Here is a 20,252-nt window from a genome sequence, read left to right on the forward strand (position 1 = left end):
GAATAATATAAAAATCATAAAGAATTTCTAAACTCGACAAACGTGACGTTTAACAAGAAATCAGAACAATAGAAATGACAGTTTCATTAACTTACAATTTGCTTGGGTTTTGACATTTTGCCGGTGTTCGTCGAGCATCAGCTGTTCAGGTTGTTCTTCTCTTGCCTGCTATAAACTTTAATATCAAAAAAATCCCTAGACAAGCGCGTGAAAATCTGTCGAGTCAACTTGTCAGACCTAACCTCAAATGTTTCACACTCAGTCTTTCACGCACGAAAAATGGTAAGTAGCAATTCAAATTTCATCGATAATCCATGAATTTATTGAGAATTCGTTACCTTTTTTGTGGATAATCAACTTTTCTTGTGAGTAAAAACAATTAGTTGGTTAATTTTTCTTCCAAAAAACGATAATGAAGTGGTTGTCTTTGCTTACACACACACAACTCCTTGACAAACTCAAAGGAACAACTGCAGGCAAATAAACGCTCATATAGAACAAAGGTAACAGTGAATAACTACAATGCAACAAAATGAATCATTGTTGATCATATCCTTAAAAACTTTATTACCTGAGCTCACTTGAATTTTAACTTATTCAATTAGAAAACCTGTGATGTTTATTTCAAATTTTCGGAAATAGTGTCAGGTAATTGAACCCCTGACTCCGGCAATCGGTCATACAGACCTACACGCATGATTCAGTATTTTCCGGCTTACATCAAGTGCTTATTGGCATTGAACCAAAAGAAAAGATTTTACTTTCATTTTTTTACATTTTAACTCAACACTTCAAGATTTTCATTTATTTTTATTATTCTCTCATCTTTTTTTCCTTCAAATATTTGGTAATTTTTCCATAAAATTTTTTTCTAAATTCTTAGAAAGAAATTTAAGATTCATTCCAAATATAGTAAAAGAAAAATAATAAATAATAACAAAATTTTAATTCTAAATTATTATAAATTGTTTTAAGTAATTAAATTTTAAAAAGCAGTCGATATAATTTCATAGAATGAAACTTATTGTCTTCGTTTGTATTTTATTACAGAATTTGTCCGTTTCGGAAAATAAAATATTTGAAATTGGAAAAATTTTAGCACTTTTCTATTTTGGGGAATATTTTAACAAAAAAATTATTTCTTTTGTTAAATTATTATTTCAATAAATTAAATAACTAAAATTATTTGAATTAATATAACAAAAATTAATTAAACTAAATAAATTAAAGCGATAAAATTACTTAAATTAAATTTCTGAATTTAAATAAACAAAAAGTAATTTACTTAAATAAATTAAATAGCTAAAATTTATTAAATTGTATAAATAAAATTAAATAACTAGAAATAATTGAATTAAACAAATAAAATAACAAAAATTAATTAAACGAAATAAATTGAATAGCAAAATTTAATTGAAAAAATAAATTAAATCAGCTAAAATTAAATAAATTGAATAAATAAAATTAATGAAATTAAATAACTTAAATTGAATAAATTAAACAATCAAAATTGATGAAATTGAATTGTAATTAAATAACTAAAATTAATGAAACTAAATAAATTAAATTGCTAAAATTACTTGAATTTAATTAACTTAAATAATTTAAATAACCAAAAATTAATTTAATTAAATAAATGAAATAGCTAAAATCTATTGAATTCTATAAATAAAATTAATAAAATTAAATAACTAGAAATAATTGCATTAAAAAAATAAAATAAAAATTAAAGAAACGAAATAAATTAAATAGCTAAATTTAAATAAATTGAGTAACTAAATTTAATTGAATTAAATAACTAAAATTTATTAAATTAAGGACATAACTAAAATTAATTAAATCAAATAGTTTGAAAATGTAATAAAATTATTTCTTCTTGGAACCGATTTTATAAATCGTCAAATGAAAATTTCGTTTAAATCATTTTCTCTTCTAATTAAAATTTGTTTTTACTAAAAGAAAACAACCAAAAAAAGGTTCTACGAAAAGGACACGATGAATGTTTTTTTCTACTAGAAAAAAACAACCCAAAAAGGGTTCAACAAAAAGAAAACTACCGAAAAACTTTTCTACTAAAAAAGTAGAATTTTTTTCAGTAAAAAAATTTTATTTTTCGAAAATAAAATATTTTCTTCTAGAAACAAATAAATAAAATCGTTTCAACAATTTTATTCAAATGAAAGTAAATTTTCCCTGTTCGCCCAACTCGATTTCTTTGTCAATAAAAAAAAAAAAAAAAATAATAAAAACATTCTTTTCATAAAAGTAAATTTTTCTGGAATAAAATTCTTACCTTTGCACCATTTCTTCTTGCCAAGAACGATCACCACGCCATTTCTGTTTTAAAGTCTCTTCTTGTAAGAAATTTTGTGATCAGTTGCATTTGCCAGGCAGTGGCCATCTAGCGAAGCACTCACAGCATCGCAACGTGTGTACCATTTAGTGAAAACACGAAAGTTTTAATTATCACAAATATTTTGTATAATTATTTTTTTCATTTAATTTTTTTTTTATCCTCTCCTCTTCTTTTTTTTGTATGTACAAGTCTTTTGTCCTGCTGCGGTTTTGAAAAAATTATATTTTGCGCGAGAGAAAAGTGAAGAGAAACAAAATTGGTACGTACAAACTTCCGGTATCTTCAACATCATTCAAACTCTGCAAATCAAATCCATTACTTCCGGATGACGCGAGAGATGCTTTCATCTCTTGAAGAAAATTATCCTTCATTCACATCTCTTCCGGTTTGAAATAATTCCTCCACTATATTCCTCTCTTGATGACGTGATGAGATTATTTTTTTTCTCTCGTCAGAAATACCTAAAAAAAAATAAATTTATTTAATTAAAAATTTTGTATCGTCGAAATTTTAATTTTGTTTATTTATTAAATTATTCTTTGTCTATTTATTCAATTTTGCTTCCTCATAGAGGAAGGATTGTATTTGTTTATTTATTTATTCAATTTTGGGTTTAATAAATTTTTTTTGCATTTATTAAATTTTCGGTTTATTATATTTTTTTCTGTATTCATTGAATTTTTGTGTATTAATTATTTTCTTTTTTTTGACGTTTGGTTTTTTAATTATTTATCATAAATTTTGGCTTAACGATTTTTTTTCACAAACCTAAATTTTGTTTATTAATTTTTTTTCATAAAAATAAATTTTGTTTATTAAATTTTTTTCCTGTGTTTATTCAATTTTAGTTTTCTTAATTTCTTTTCATAAATTTCAGTTTATTAATTTTTTTTTGATAAATTTTTGTTCATTAATTTTTTTTTGATAAATTTTTGTTCATTAAATTTTTTTTTATACATTTTTGTTCATTAATTTTTTTTCTCTGTATTTAATTGTTTTTTTGACGTTCAAAAATTTGAAAAATAGTTGTAATTTTAATTGACTGTGAACAAAATAGGAGAATAATTCACATTGTATCAAGAAATTTTGTTGATAATTTTTTTTTAATTACTAATTGAAAATTTTGACTTATCAGTATTAATAGGCAAAATAGTGGAGTCATATGAGAAATGTATATATGTTTGAGTAATTCAGACAATATTCTGTAAATATCCTTAAGAGACTGGCAAGTTTCCACATTAGATTTTCGTTTTGGATTTGGGCTAATTGCTAATTATATACGTTTCCAACAGTTTTATATTTTTTTCATTTTTTGTAAATTTAATTTCAGTTACTAAAGACAGTGATTATTAATTAAATTTCTATTTCAATTAATTCAAAAATAGACAAAATTATTTTCACTCAACAAAATTATTTCAGTTACTAAAGACAGCCAGACAGACATTTTTTTCAATCAATTAAAAAAAATTTAATTATAGTAATCGCTAATTAAATTTTTTAATTAATTTTTTTATTCAATTAAAATTTAATTAGTAATCACTAATTTAATTTTTTCCAATTAATTAAAAATGGGATAAAATTATTTTTACTCCACAAAATTATTTCTTCTCTTGTTTTTTTCTTTCTTTTTTTCTTTCTCTTTCTACTTTTTCTATTTTTTTTTCTCTCTTTTTCTTACATTCGAAAAAGAAAAAATTTTCACTTTGAAAAAAAGTGTTTAATATTTCAGTATTATGATTTTTTCTTGCGTCGAAAACATTTCAAAATTTTGAAATGCATTCGAAATGTAAAATTGTTTTCTTCTTTTTATTGACGATTAAATATTTATATTTATTCTCGACAATATTGTTCTTTTCATATCATTGTTTGCGCAATCCTATCATATTTTTGTGGGCGTAAAGAAATTTACGCGGCATTTCTTCTATTGGAGTGCGGCCAATTAATATTTTATAGAAAAATACATAAATTTAAACAAGAAATATATTTAGTATTTTTTTTTCTACAAAAACAATTTTTTTTCCATTTAATTTACACAATTTATTCATTACTTCTTTTTTTCGCAGGCAGAAAACATGGAGGACTTGGACGAAATGGGGACGACGGTGGAACTTTACGTCTACGATTTAACGAAAGGCGCTGCAGCACTTATGTCACAACTTTTAATAGGTAAACAAAAATAATTTTTTGTTCAAAAAGAAAATAATTTTTCTTCAACTTTTTTTAGTTTCCAAGTTCCATACATTTTTTTTTCTTTTGCTACTTGATAAGAATTTTTCAAAATAAATCCAAATTTATGAATAACGATTTGTGAATATCGAAAAGAAGAAAATTTGTCAACATTTAGAAGAAAGTAATTTTTCCAAATAGAATCCAAACAAAAAAAATAAGAGAGAAAAAAGTTCTCGTTTGATATAAAAATGACGTCGTGAGCTTCAATTTTGCTGAATCATTTTTTACTCTACAGAAGAAGGAATTTTAATCCACTTTTACACCTTTTTTTTTTTACTTTTTCTACGTCACGAAATTACGTCTGCCAAAATGATTAAACCTCCAAATAGAAGAATTGTTGCCAAACTCTACGATAATTTTAGTTATTCTTTGTCTATAAATGATTATTTAATTATAATTACTCGAGTCATCGTGTTTTACGCGTATAATTTCAATGATGAGTCATTTTCAATATTCTTTTGATTCTCTTTGAACAATTAGACGATTATCTCACACCTTCCTCACAATTCACAAATGCAACAAATTTTCGTTAATTTTTCTATTTTTATTTAATTCCAAAACAAAATATTAATTAAATTTTTTTCTTCAAATTTTTATTAATTTTTCTATTTTTATTGAATTCAATTTTGCATTCAATTTAATTTATAAGGAGAATTTTAATAATTCGAAAATTAAATGCAAAAGCATTTAATTGCATTTAATTTTCGAATTATTAAAATTCTCCTGATAATTAAATCCACAAAAAAAAATTCATTTGAATTTTTAATTAAATTTTTATACTAAAAAATTATTTTCCAAAACAAAATATTAATTAAATAATAATTTAAATTAAATATTTATTATTATAAATATTATTAAATATTATCAAATATTTTAATATTTGTATTTATTAAATTACAAAAAATTGTCTCAAGAGAATAATTAAATTAAATGTTCCTAAACTTCCGAACGTTCAAATTCAAATGAAGGAAATTTATTTCTTATTGAAATTAAATTTTTATTGCAATTATTTTGCGTCAAATAACAAAAATATTAATCATAAAGTTGAGACTCTCCCTCATTTTTTCATAAATATTAAATTTATTTTTCAATTAATTATAAAGTTTCTAAATGTTAAATTTCAGTTTTCAATTTTTATTTCCAAACAATAATTTATGGAAATATTTTTCATGAAAAAGATTAATTATTACCTATAATTATTATAATTTATAATTAAATTGTTATTATAATTATTTAATTATAATTACAACAATTATAATTATTATAATTAAATTCTTATTACAATTATTAAATTTTAATTATATTATTTAATTAAATTTTAATAAAAATAAAAAAAAAAATTTCATTCAGATATTCATCCAGTTTGGGAATGAAGCTTTTCTCTCATTGATATCAATGATGTATACGCTCTGTCGTTAACAAGCGGAACGAAGTTGCAAATTCCGATATCTACACGACACAGTTGGTCTAATTTATATACTTCTTGGCATTTGCGAATATCACGGAAGCGATGAAAATTTACAGAGAATTGCGCAAAACTAGGCTAGAATGTACATTGTACACACTTCATCCAATTTTCATTCGCCACAAAATGTTATTTTCAAAGAGTAGCCAATTTATTTTCCATCATTTACTTTCACATACATTTTCCCCAAAGAAACAAAAATTTATTTCACATTTCCCCCAACGAAATAACATTCCATGAATTCTATTTTCAACGATTTTTAATAGACTCCCAAAAAAATAAAAAAATCTTTCTCACGACTATTTTTGTCTTGGAAAAAAAGAAACGAAACTGGATAAATTTTTATGAATGAGATAGAAAATGAAAAGTTGTTATAAATTAAATAAAAAATCATCTCCAAAAAAATAAAAATAAATTTTAATTTTTTTTTAATTAGATAAAAAAAAATTATTATAAATTTTTTCTGAATCGTTTTTATTTTTTGTTTTAAAACAATAAAAAAGGGGGAACTTTTTCTGAAGTAGATAAGAAAAATTGTTACAAATTAAATAAAAAATCATCTTTTTTGTCTTAAAGAAATAAAAGAGAGGAACTTTTTTCTAAAAAAAAAAATACGTTTGTAAATTAAATCGAAAAATAAAAAATATAAATTTAAGATAAAGAGTATAAATTATATGTTACAATTTTACTAAGAGTTGTAATTTTCTTTTATAGGTCGAAATTGGTGTGTAACGTTTGAAAATTCCCTGACTATTTTTAACGTGAAATTACCTATTTAGAGAGGCATTGAGAAATGAGTTTTTGTCAGTGGGACGACACATTGGGAGTTTTCGTTTTTTTTTCTTCTTCTTCATTTAAATAGAAACTATTTACGAAAATTTCTAATAGACCATTCGGCACAAAAGGGAGGTTCGTGACCCCCTGCTTTTCTCAGCCAAAGAAGATAAATATATCTGTGATAGTCTCTCGCTCTCTGGAAGTGTATACACCACACCGTGGACCAAAATGACGAAAGTTATTTCTCGCGAGACGAAAGTCAACGAGCCCAGGAGAACTGCAATAAAAACGAGGCATACGTGAATTTACTTTGCTATTTCCGCAATGAGAAAAGTGGGTCGAAAATCAACGACAGACAAAAAAAAATTGAAACTCGACTCAATTCTGATAGCAAATTATTATGAGAAAAAAATTTCCTCTACAACTCTTCTACTTTTCGAAAATAATAATCATTGGTCGCTGGAAAACTGAATTCCACTGTTACAAATTAAATTAATCCAGGGGAAAAATTAATAAAATCAAATTAATCATTTTTAACTTCTTTTTACTAATTTAATTTATTTTCTTATTTATAATTGTCCCTGGAAATTTTAATTCCACTGTTTCGAATTAAATCGATCCAGAGAAGAAATTAATTAAATTATCTTTTGAAATAATTTATTAACATTTTCTGATAAATTGTTTTATTTTGATTTAAAGTTATTTTGACAAAATACACAAAAATTAATTAAAGTAATTGATAATTTTAGGAAATAATTTCTCAACATTTTCTGCTAAATTAATTTACTTTGATTTATAATTATTGTGACAGTTTTGACAGAAAAAAATTATAATCCAGTGGAAAAATGAATTAAAGTAATTGATAATTTTACGAAATAATTTTTTTGAAAAATTATTTCCTTAATTAATTTATTTGGGATTTATAATTGTTGTGACAGTTTTGACACGCTAACATATCAAATTTGTAATATACATAAGTACAGTGGATTATTTGCAAGCTCTTGGCGCGTTTAGTAAAACATTTCCACCTGGAAACTTTCCCAAGTGGACGACAATTTTTGCGTGTTGTCCCTTTTCAATAAAATTTGTTTTTACATTCTCATCACATGAGAAGGTACATTTTATTTGAAAATATTAAAACTAAAAATATTGGAAAATATTTTTTTTCTCTCCAAAAAAAGAAATAAATTAAAAAGAAATGAAATAAAAAATAAAAAACAAAAGTAAAATAAAAAATAGAAAACGAAAGTAAAAAAAATAATTAAAAAGTAAAATTAAAAAAAAAAAAATTAAAAAACAAAAGTAGAAAAAATAAATAGAAAACAAAAGTAAAAAAAACAAATAGAACACAAAAGTACAAAAATTGAAAAATAAAATTGAAAAATAGAAAATAAAATTGAAAGAAAAACGTTATGAACAAAAAATGTCCTGAAGACTATCAAGAATAGTCGCAAAGATTTTGAAATGGGAAATTCAATACACTAGAAAATTCAATGTGGGTTGAAGTTGAACGATTCATGAGAATACAAGAAAATTTAATGCTAAACTTACAAAACTTATTATGTAATTATGAGAACACTTGTGATGAATTACATCTTAATTTATAACGGGACTTAAATTTGAAATTCTATTTTCTTCAATTTTCGAGATTAGTGGGTTAGACACAATTGCTGCATGTGTAGTTCTAGAAAACTAGTTTTGAAAATTTGTAAGGTCGCATGTCATGTTGACAGTTTATTAACTAAGGGACAAAAATAGTCGTGAATTTTGAAAAAAAAAAATCTCCGTTTATTTGCAAATTGAAACAAATATGCCAAATTTGCAAATACATTGAAAATATTGAATTTTAAAAATGGAATATGAAAAATATTGAAAATGGAATATAAAATATGGAAAATATTGAAAATAAAATATGGAAATTGAAAATATAAAAATATGCAAATTAACGAAAAAAATTTTTTTGTTTTCGAAAATTAATTGAATTTCCTTTTTGCAGGTCGACATATTGATGGTGTTTGGCACACAGCAATAGTTGCATATGGTCGGGAATATTTTTTTGGACCCAGTGGAATTCAAAGCGTTAGACCCGTAAGTGAAAAATAATTTTCTATCTTTTTTTTACAGTATCGAGAAAAATTCCAGAAAAAAAATTCCTGTCGTAATTAATTTTTTGAATCTTCCAATTTCTTTTACTTTTCTTTTTCTTAATTATTTCTATTTTTTATTGGAAAAGAAATTACACAGTGGAAAAAAAATTATTTTTCTATCAATAGAATTTCTTAAATAATTATTTTGTTACCAATAAAAAATTAATTGGTGTTTTTTTTTTATTATATCAACTCAAAATTTATATTTTAGTTTTGACTTTTCTATACTTGTAATTTTGATAAAAATAATTTTTGTTCTAAAATTTGTTTCTCCCAATTTTTCATCAAATTTCTTTTTTAAAAAAACAGATTTTTCACAGTAAGAAAAAATTACTTTTCTAATTTACAGCCTTTTTTTAACTAGAAATTCATTGATGCATTTTTTTAAAATCTTCGTTTTCTTTTTTTAGTTCAGAATTTTAGTTTTTAGAACGTTATAAAAATCTCGAGAAAAATTCTGGAAATTTGATAAAAAAAATTCTTCTAGTAATAAATTTAAATTTTCTATTTTTTTTGTATTCATTTTTTACCAAATTTGTTTTGAAGAGAAAAATTTTTCCATAGTGAGAAAAAAATTCTACTGTACGAAATTTTTTTATATTAAAAATTAATAGAAATGTATTGACGCATTTTTTCAAAGTTTACTAAAATTATACATAGTTTAAAAATTTGCTAAAAATTCAAAAATTCTGGAAATTTGATTAAAAAATTCTCGTAATTTGTCTCTTTTAATTTTTTTTCTATTACAATTTTTTATTGAAAAAGATTTTTCACGATGGGAAAAAATTATTTCTCTAGCCATTTTTTACGAATAAGAAATTTAATGACGCATTTTTTCAGTCTTTTTTTATCGATTTAAAAAATTTAAACAAAATGGATTTTCTCTCGATAAAAAATTCTTCTAGTAATAAATTTATTTCTTCCAATTTTTCTTAACGATTTAAAAAATTTAAACAAAACGAATTTTCTTTCGATAAAAAATTCTTATAGTAATAAATTTGTTTCTTCCAATTTTTTTTAACGATTTAAAAAACTAAAATTTAAACAAAAAAAGTTTTTCCTCTCGACAAAAAATTCTACTAGAAATAAATTTGTTCCTTTTAATTTTTTTTAAGGGAAGAGAAAAGGGAATTTTTTATTGGAAACTCTTTTTCCACAGCAAGAAAAATCAGTTTTCTATTGATAGAAAAAATTAATTTACTTTCTACCATTTGAAAATCATTGACATGCAATTTTTCGACGATAGAGAAAGAAACGTACAAAGAAAAAGAGAATTTCTCCAAAAATCGGTTTTCAATAAATTCATTTACCAGAGGAATTCATTACAAAGGGATTTTTTTATCGAAAAAATTATTTTTTTTAATGACTATAATCCCCGAGTTGCTGAAGAAGAATTGGAACTCTATTTCGTTAAATTTTGTGAAAAGCGATTCGAAACCTCTCCTAAAAAAGGAAATACGAAGAAAATTAATTTCGAAATGAAGAAAATTGATTGGAATTGAGATGAAAATACAAAAATTGAAGAAGAACGGATCCAAAGGAAAAAAAACTCTCCAAAATAAAATCGAGAACGAAATCGAAATAGTTTGAAATGAAATAAAAAAAGAAGGAAAAAAACGAAAGGAAAAAAAATTCTGCAAAAGAAATTAGTTTCAAGGGAAGAAAAATTTTTCCGAGTTTCAAAATAGTTTCAAAAGAAGAAAATTTCAATATGGAATGGAAAATGAAATAAATGTAAAAAAGGAATAATAAAAACAAAGGAAAAAATAATTCTGAAAATGAAATTAGTTTTAAAGGAAGAAAAATTTTTCCGAGTGGAAAAAAAATCCCAAAATAGTCTCAAAAGTAGAAAAATTCAATAAGGAATAGAAAAAGAAATTAATAAAAAAAGGAATTAAAAAAACAAATGGATAAGAATTAAAAAACTGGAAATGAAATTAGTTTCAAAACAAGAAAAATTTTTCCAGGCGGAAAAAAAATTCCAAAATTCATGAACCATTACGTTTCGTCGATTACATTTCTCTCTCTCTCAAAAAAAAAAAAATAAAATAAAAATTTTCTTCTTCCTACCAATGAAATTGTGAGGATTCCGATTTTATTTTTCACACACACACGGAATTGAATTCCGTGTAATGTTGTTCCTACATCTTTGGAATCTAGTCATCACACAATTCTCTGGCTATACGATACTCGAAGCATAGAGTGGGTACTAAATTTGGTTTGGAGGATTACTAAAAATAAAGCTACTCCGTTTCTAGCTACTCTCACGACTACTCTCTTTTCTATCTCGTATACTTTCCTGACATATAGACTCCGTGTAGAGGCGAAAGCTGCCGGTAAGTTCAACTTGTATATCGTGCGAATTGTTCCATCTCCTCCTCGCCCACCGGAAACGCAATTTTCAAGACCTCTAACATCATTTCTTGTGTCTACTATTATCTCTATTACCAACTGGCAATGTTATTCGAAATGTGACGTCACACGTCATAACAAGCAAATTCAAAAACCAATAGTGCAAGTGTACTTTTAATTCAATTTCGGGTGCAAAAAAAAATCCAGTGCGAATATTCACTACAAAAAAAAATTGTGATCAAGTGAAGCAAATTTTTCTTTTTGGGAATTTTGAATAAGTTATTCGGGTATGATTTTTTTCACTACTGAATATTTTGTCCGTCTCTCTATAATTAATTACAAGTGGATTTTTAATTTTTAATTTATTTTTGATTTAAAATTCTTTCTGTTTTTTAATTTCCTTTACATTTTTTTTAATTTTTAAAAAGTACCATTATTAATTTTTTCAAAATATTTTTGTCTAATTTTGATTTGAATTATTTGCTTTAAAAATTTTTCCATTTCCAAATTTTAATTTGAATTATTTGGTTTATAAATTTTTTTCATTTGAATTATTTGCTTTATCAAATTTTTTTATATCTCTATCAATGCAATCAATTATTTCAGTGATAATAATTTTAATATTAATATAAATTTATTTTCAAAATTTTGTTGGTTCTGAATAAATGGTTTCTGAATAAATAGCAAGGACAAAAAATTATTAGAAATTAAAAAAAAAATTGCTTTTGATTACTTTCTATAAAAAGTGTGCAGTGTCTTAAAAATTTAGTTTTTAAATTTATCAACAATTTTATCAAGAAAAAATAATTATGTAATAAATTGAAATTTAACAAAAACGTCTGTGGGATGAGGAAATGTTTTTCTTTTCTATTCTAGCACTGAAATGAATTTCCATTTTTTTAAATGCAACTATGAATTTTTAATTTATCGGTATAATTAAAATTAATATATCAAGCGACAGAAATATTTCGGAAAAAATTTATATTTTTATCGATTGATTTTAATTTTTATTTGCTTTACAAATATTTCCATCTCTCTATAATTAATGCAATTATTTCATTTACAATAATTTTTGTATTAATATAAATTTATTTTCAAAATTTATTTTCCAAATTTTATTTTCAAATTTTTCTTCAAAATTTGTTTTCGAAATTCTTTATCGTAATTTTCTCGTCACGAAATTGATAATCAACAATAAAAAAAAATTATAACAACAAAAATTTCTTCTCGTATTACTTTCTACAAAAAGTGCAGTGTCATCAAAAATTAATTTTTACTTTCATCGACAATTTTATCAGAAAAAAATATAATTATGCTCAAAAAATTCGAATTTTATGCAAAAAAAAAACTGTTTGTGAGAAGACGAAATTTTTTTTCTTTTGTATTCTAGTACTGAGATTAATCTCCATTTTATATTCTCGCATTTCTCTCGGTTTCGTGTATAATTTATTCTCGGTTTCACACTAAAGGAAAAGCAACGTTTCACGAGAACTTTTCAGAAGCTCTAATTTTAGATTTTACGTTCAAGTTAAATACGTATTTAGTTGACAACGGATCCATTAAGTTTCTTTCATTTTTTTTTCCTCCCGATAGAAAAGAAAAAAAAATTGTAAGAACAAGTTTTTCTTTTATTGAAATTAATTATAAATTTTCTTTTCTTTAACAATAAAATTTTTATTTTTCAGGGTGGTACGGAACTTCAAGATCCGCAAAAAGTGGAAAAAGTTGGTGAAACATATCTTCCGTATTCTGTATTTTTGGAATATATCAATGGATTAGGAACGTCGAATTTCGCGTGAGTATTTTTAATTCTATTTTTATTATTTTAAATCCGATTATTTTATTATTATTTTCTGTTATTTCTTATTATTTATTATTATTTGCTACTTAAGGTAATTTAACTATTTTACTAACTTTATTTTATTTTATTATTTATTTTCTATTTATTATTCATTATTATTATTATTTATTATTATTCTATCTAATATTTTGCAGAATTAAATTTAAAATTGAATTTTTTGAAATTGAATTGAAAATTGAAAATAAAATAAAACTGGATTAATTAAAAAAAAATTAGCTGTCAGACTATGAAAAATGTAATAGAACTTTAAGTTTTATTTTTCTTTGCGTGGGACGCTATAAAATATATATGTATGTTAAATTTATTTATGATAAATTGTTTATTATACTGGTGATTCAAAATGTTATTTTTGCTCTTCCTTTGCAGACCTGGCACTTACCATATATTTAAACATAACTGCAATTCTTTTACGGACGAGGTGAGCAATTTCCTCGTAGGCACTGGTATCCCAAAGTATATTTTGGATCTTCCAGAAGCCATCTTACAAACGTGAGTTAAATTGAAAAAATTCTCATCAATAATTTCTTGAAAATTTGAAAAAAATTTCGATCAAAAAGTTCTTAATAATTAATTATTATTTATTCATTATTTTCTTTGGTAAGAATTGAATAATTTATTAGTATTTGATCATTATTATTAGTTAATATTAATTTATAAATTAATAATAATTAACAATTAAATTAACAAATAATTAATTAACAATAATTAAAGTAATAAATAATTAATAATTGATTATTTTTCGTTTATTAGGTAACATTATTAATTTATCAATTAACATTAACTAATAATTATTATTCGAATACTATTATTTGTTAATAATTAATAATTCATAAATTATTTTGTTTGTTAATAATATTATTTCCTGGAATTTTTAAGGCCCATTGGTCAAGCATTGGGTCCCTTGATAGGAGCTTTGAGCAGTGGTGCAAGTGCTGGTTTCACTGTTGGTCACAGATTCGTTGAACCGAGATTTCAGAGAGAACCATCTCCAGAATATCAACTTCTTAATACGGCCATCGAAGAAGCCAGGTTTGTTTTTCGTTTTTCAAGTACAATTTTGATTTACTTGAATGCAAATAAAGTAAAAATAACCATAAATAAAAAAAATACAAAATAAAATAATAAAAAAAAATAGTTATAAATAAAAAAATAATAAAAGGAAAAATAATAATTTAACAAATAAAATCTAATGTGGACTTAATTTACTTTAGATTAAATTCAATCGCCTTGGAAGAGAAGAGAAACGTAATAAACGAGAAGCTTGCGAAAAAGGAGCGAAAGAAGAAAAAGAAGAAGAAGGAAAAGAAGGAAAAAGGAAACAGAGAAAGTGGTAGTGAAAGTAATAGTACAGGACCCAGTAATTGTTGCACAAGCATGGCGGACAGTGAGGGTAAATTTAGAATTTTTTTTCCATTCGTTACATTACTCAGGCAGTAAAAGATTCTAAATTGCATTTTTTTTCCTGAAACCAAAAAAACGCAAATATTTTTCTTCGTTCAATTTAAAAAAATTTTTTTTTGTTTATAAAAAAACAATAAAAAAAGTGAAAGAAAGTTTTTTATTTTTTTAAACAATAAAAAGAACAGAAAATTTTCTCTCTCTCTTTCTCTCTCAATTTTCTGTTCTTTTTATTGTAAAAGAGAAAAATACAGAAAAAAATAAAAAAGGACAAGTAACAAAATAAGCGAAAAAAAAGATTTATTGTTTATAAAAAATAATAAAAAAAAGTGAGAGAGAGAAAGAGAAAAAAACAAGTAAAAAATTGAGCAAAGAAAAAAAATAATTGTTTACAAAAAAAAAAGTGAGAGAAAGTAAAAAAATGGATCAATGAAAAAGATTTGCGTTTCCAGTTTCTTTTGTTGTTTTTCATACTTTTTTCATTTATTAAATAATTAAATTAAAATTATTAATTAATAAAATTAAAGTTAAAAATACTATTTGGCAACTTAAAAAAATTTTTTAGCAAGTGCAATGAGCGACGTACAGCCGAGAAATGGAAATATGGACAGTGATATTGGAGCAGAGATGCTGCCATCAGAGCGTGTTCTTCAAATGGAAGCGGAGGAGAAACGTGAACTGGAAGAGGTGAAAAAACATCGTGAACCTCCAATTGTCTTCAAAGATCTCATAAATGTCGAGGAGGAATTTGAATTATTAGGAAAAATTCTAGACGGTAAATTGAATGACACTGAAAAAACAAATCTCGAAGAACTACATCAGTATGTATTCGAAAATGAAGGCTCTTGGGCGTTGGGCGATAATTTTCTCAATTTTGTCGGTTAGTACAATTTTCAAATTGAAATCAATTATCAAATAAGTAGCTAAAAATTTTTTACTCTAATTGCTTGTCAATAATGAAAATAGCTGAAATTTTTTACTTTAATATATTAATTATTTTTTTCATTTCACTCTACTAAAGTAAATTGTATAAAATATTTAATTTATATTAAATTTGATTTAATTTAATTGAAAATTAAATTGAGTGTATTAATTAATTATTAAGTCCATATTAAATGTCATTTTTTTTGTTTATTAGTATTTTTATTCTTTATTAATATTTTGATTTTATTTACTATTTTAATGTTATTTACTATTTTTAATTTTATTTACTATTTTTAATGTATTTTGCTGTTATTTATCATTTTTATTCAATTTATAATTTTTATTTCATTTATCATTTTAAAATTTATTGTTTTTATTTCTCTAGGTCGAATTTTGTACGACAAGTCCCTAGAATCTGCTGCGAGAACTAAACTTCTGAATATTCTATCTGTCGCTGCTCTAAAGGACGATGTGATTTTGCTTTTGCATCAAGACCGAAGAGAGCACACTATCATGAATTATGCATTTGATATCGATCGTCATCCAGCAGAAGAGCAATTGCCACTTGCACAATTTGTAAGTATTTTCAAATTTATTCATTTTCATTCGTAGCAGAAAAAAAGAATCATAATATCGTTAAATAATTTTAAAATTCTCTTTTATTGAAAACTAACAATAGTTCAAAGTATTTAATTAAATTTCTATGAATTTTCTTCATAATAATCTAGTTTTTTTTTAATTTTTAATATTAATTGAAAATTTTGAAAACAATTTAAATTTATGAAGAATTTTTTTCAATTTTTTAAAATAATCATTTCTGTTAATAATTATAATTAAAAATTGGATTATTGAAATTTATTAAAATTATTTTAAAAGTAATTTAATTCAAGAGAAGAATTTTATTATTTATCAAAATAGTTTAATCCTTGCAAAGAATTTTATTAAAATTTTTAAAAATCAATTAAATTCTTTTGAAGAATTTTTTTGAATTTTTTTCCAAAAAATGGAGTTTCTTTAATAATTTTAGTAGAAAATTTTGACAGTAATTGGATTTTATGAAGAATTTCTTTCAAGTTTTTTTAAATAATCGTGTTTTTCGTGTTGTTATTAAACATTTGATTACTAAATTTTATTAAAATTTGAAAGAAATAATTAAATTCTCAGAATTATGCAACAAGTTTTGAAAATAATTGAATTCTTTCGAAAAAATTTTAAAATAATGGAATTCTTCCCAGAATTTAAAAATAATTTTAAATATAATTTAATTCTTTCAAAAAAATGTATTATATTTATGAAAAGAATTGAATTCTTGTAAATAATTTTATCAAAATTATTGCAAATAATTGAATTGTTTCAATTAATTTTATTTACAAATTTTTGAAATCAATTGAATTCTTTTAAGAAATTTTATTAGAATTGTATTAAAAATAATTGAATTCTTTCCAGAATTAAAAAAAAAAGTTGAATGTAATTTCATTCTTTTGAAAGAAATTTATTATTTATGAAAAGAATTGAACTCTTTTGAAGAATTTTGTCATATTGAATTAAAAATAATGGAATTCATAGCAAAATCTTAAAAAAATTCTAAATGTTATTTAATTCTTTAAAAAAAATTTATTATATTTATGAAAAGAATTGAAATCTTGTAAAAAATTTTATCAAAATGGTTGCAAATAATTGAATTGTTTCAAAAAATTTTGTTTATAAATTTTTGAAATCAATTAAATTCATTCAAGAATATTTATTAGAATTGTATTAAAAATAATTGAATTCTTTCCAAAATTAAAAAAAAATTCTAAATTAATGTTATTTAATTTTTTCAAACAAATTTACTATTTTTATGAAAAGAATTGAATTCTTATAAAAAATTTTATCAAAATGGTTGCAAATAATTGAATTGTTTCAAAAAATTGTATTTATAAATTTTTGAAATCAATTAAATTCATTCAAGAAATTTTATTTGAATTGTATTAAAAACAATTTAAATCTTTCCAGAACTAAAAAAAATGTTGAAGGTAATTTAATTCTTTGAAAGAAATTTATTATCTATTTATGAATAGAATTGAACTCTTTTGAAGAATTTTTCTTAAATTGTATTAAAAATAATTTAATTCTTTCAAAAATTAAAAAAAAATTCTAAACATAATTCAATTCTTTCAAAAAAATGTATTATATTTATGAAAAGAATTAAATTCTTGTAAAGAATTTTGTCAAATTGTTTGAAAAATAATTGAATTGTTTCGAAGAATTGTATTAAAATTTTTGAAATTAATTAAATTCTTTCGAGAAATTTCGTTAATATTTTAGAAAATAATAAATAATAATTAATTAGTTGATAAGTGGATTTTTAAAAATTTTGAATCAAATAAACAAAAAAACGAAAATAATACCAAATAATAGTAAAAATAGAAATCATAATGATAAAAATAGAAATAATGATAATAATAATAATAATAAAAAATAATATTAATAATAAAAATTTTCTTTCAGTTAGCAAACATGTTTGAAAATCTGAGCAGTTCGGAATGGCTTCTTTACATTTCCGAATGGCAACACCAAAATCAAAATATCAGTAACATTAGGGTAACAACGAAGGTAGCGGTGCATTCATTACTTTCAGAATCTCTCGAAATGCAAGCCAGGGGGACGGCAATTATTCACAACTTAGCTTGCAAGGAGGTAAAAACTGTGGTCTGTATCCCTCTAAAAAAAAATTAACCGCTATGTCAATTATCGCCTGCTTACGTGAATAACGATTTATTGCCTATTCTCTATATAAAAACAAAAAAAAAAAACAAAAAAAATTACGGACAACTGTTTTTGATAAGAAAGTTTCAAGAGTTTGTTTCTTCTTTTAGAAGTGCTGCCTTATTTTCATTGATTAAACTCAGCTTTCACTCTGAAATCTTTATACACTGACAAACACTATCTCAGGCATGATTTAAACTGCTTTCGGTGCGGCAATTGTTTACAACAATCATTAAGTCAATATATACACAGTGATGATTTATTTTTCAAAAAAGAATTAATATTCTCTCGAATCCGTTTTCTCGATGGGCTTTTTATTTGACAATTTCTTTTTCAGTCGAGAGTTTATAAGTGCATTAAATCAATTTTATTTTTCAAATTACGACTACAACTGACAATAAAAAAAAGATTAGAAAATAAAAATAACAAAAAGAAATTTCCAGAAAGGGAATTTTTATTTTTTTTTCTTAAATTTAAAAATAATAACTAGCAAACTTAATATTTAATGTATTATTATTATTATTATTATTATTATTATTATTATTATTATTATTATTATTATGTAAATTACAAATTTTCTATTTTAAAATATCAATATCAGTTTTTAAATTTTTTAAATGCTAATATTGCAATTATTAAAGTATTAAATTATTACTAATTTACTACTGAAACTGATAAGATAAAAAATATTCTATTCTTTAAATACATTTATAAATAATATCGAATTTACTGCATTGAAATAAAATTTTACTAAATAATAGAAATAATAATAAATTAAAATAAATTCAAAAAAAAAAAATTGTGTATCATGACTGAAAGAGGCTTTGCATTAAAAAAAATATTAATAGTAAAACACTGTCAGTTTGTAAATCGAAATTAGACGAGAAGTGAGCGAATACTTTTTCAGGGATTCGGTACTATTTTTTCAGAAAATGCACAAAAACAAAACTCTGCGGCAACTTTTACCAAAAGGCAGCATTTCGAAGGTATTTATTATCCAAATTTTTGAATAAATTATTTTTTGATAATTTACGTGGTAAATCGTTATTCAATCGCGAATTCTTCTCTCTTAATGAAGAGAAAAAATGAAAAAAAAAAATTAAAGAGAGAGAGAGAGAAGAAAAAAAATCCTCCCTTTTTTCGCCAATCGCATGTTTTTTCCAAACTCAAAAATTCATCTACTTAAAATTCTAATTAATTGATTTATCATCAGGTTTTCGACGATGTCGCCGTGGAATTAACAATGGCACTACTGCAATTTTTCAATGGCAATCCAAATGAGGAGCAACTTTTCGCCTGTATGAAGGCACTCACACGTTTCACGCAAATCAGCGGTCAGGAAGTGCCGCAATTGATACAAATGATTGGCCCAGAACCAAATAAATTTCGTGGTGCTTCGCAGAGGGTAGATCAGTTGATCGATCAAATCAACAAAAAATTACGTTAATTCGAATGCAAAATCCAATTTTTGTTTTTATCAACAAAACAAGACCGTTTTTTTTATATATAAAAAATATTTATTAACAATTGTAATTATTTTTAAATATCGTTCGCTATTTTTATTTATTTTTTGTTTTCTCTATAAGATTGTCCAGATCTCGAAAATCTCGAAATCACTGATTTTAAAATTGTTCAAATTTTCTAAACTGATTAATTAATTAATTAATTAAAAAAATTTTATTTCAACTTTTTTTCGATATTTTTATCGAAAATAATAGATTAGCAGAGATATCGTGAGAGTAAGCACGTAATGCTCAAGATATTTTAGGAATTTGCTATCTTAAAAGATTGAAAAGTGAGGAAAAGTTTGTCGATTATTTTTCACTGTAAAATTGACACTTTTATGTAAAAAAGTATTTTTTATATTGTCCAAATTACTATTGAATGAAAAATATTCTAAATTTTGTGTTTTTTCAAACTTATGTTTTATATTTATTTTCATTTTAATGATTAAATTCTTTGAGATTTTTTCGATTTTACATTTATTTTCATTTT

General features: G+C 23.1%; 2 protein-coding genes across 6 annotated transcripts in view; one reads left to right on the forward strand and one right to left on the reverse strand.

Annotated features, from left to right (window-relative positions):
- Window positions 1–237, reverse strand: part of LOC122509363 (nuclear protein localization protein 4 homolog) — a 28,314-nt gene extending 28,077 nt beyond the window's left edge. The window contains exon 1 of the mRNA XM_043623366.1: window positions 96–237. Within this exon, the coding sequence (XP_043479301.1) occupies window positions 96–116 (21 nt within the window). The 5' untranslated portion in view covers window positions 117–237. The remainder of the gene's footprint in view (window positions 1–95) is intronic.
- Window positions 166–20,178, forward strand: LOC122509365. Of its 5 annotated transcripts, none has more exons than XM_043623373.1 (12): window positions 243–282; window positions 4,420–4,522; window positions 8,824–8,915; window positions 13,012–13,121; window positions 13,554–13,676; window positions 14,064–14,216; window positions 14,399–14,577; window positions 15,151–15,465; window positions 15,895–16,085; window positions 18,000–18,188; window positions 19,187–19,243; window positions 19,471–20,178. In XM_043623373.1, the coding sequence occupies exons 1-12, from the start codon at window positions 280–282 to the stop codon at window positions 19,702–19,704; spliced, it is 1,749 nt and encodes a 582-aa protein (XP_043479308.1). In that variant the 5' UTR covers window positions 243–279; the 3' UTR covers window positions 19,705–20,178. The 5 variants fall into 5 exon arrangements, with proteins under 5 accessions (XP_043479307.1, XP_043479306.1, XP_043479308.1 ...); XM_043623369.1 differs by lacking the exon at window positions 243–282 and adding an exon at window positions 370–503; XM_043623370.1 differs by lacking the exon at window positions 243–282 and adding an exon at window positions 2,478–2,615.
- Window positions 20,179–20,252: the final 74 nt, after the last annotated feature.

The sequence above is a fragment of the Leptopilina heterotoma genome, unplaced genomic scaffold (genome assembly GCF_015476425.1).
Source record: "Leptopilina heterotoma isolate Lh14 unplaced genomic scaffold, ASM1547642v1 Lhet_60, whole genome shotgun sequence".
In the NCBI taxonomy this organism is placed as follows: Eukaryota; Metazoa; Arthropoda; class Insecta; order Hymenoptera; family Figitidae; genus Leptopilina; species Leptopilina heterotoma.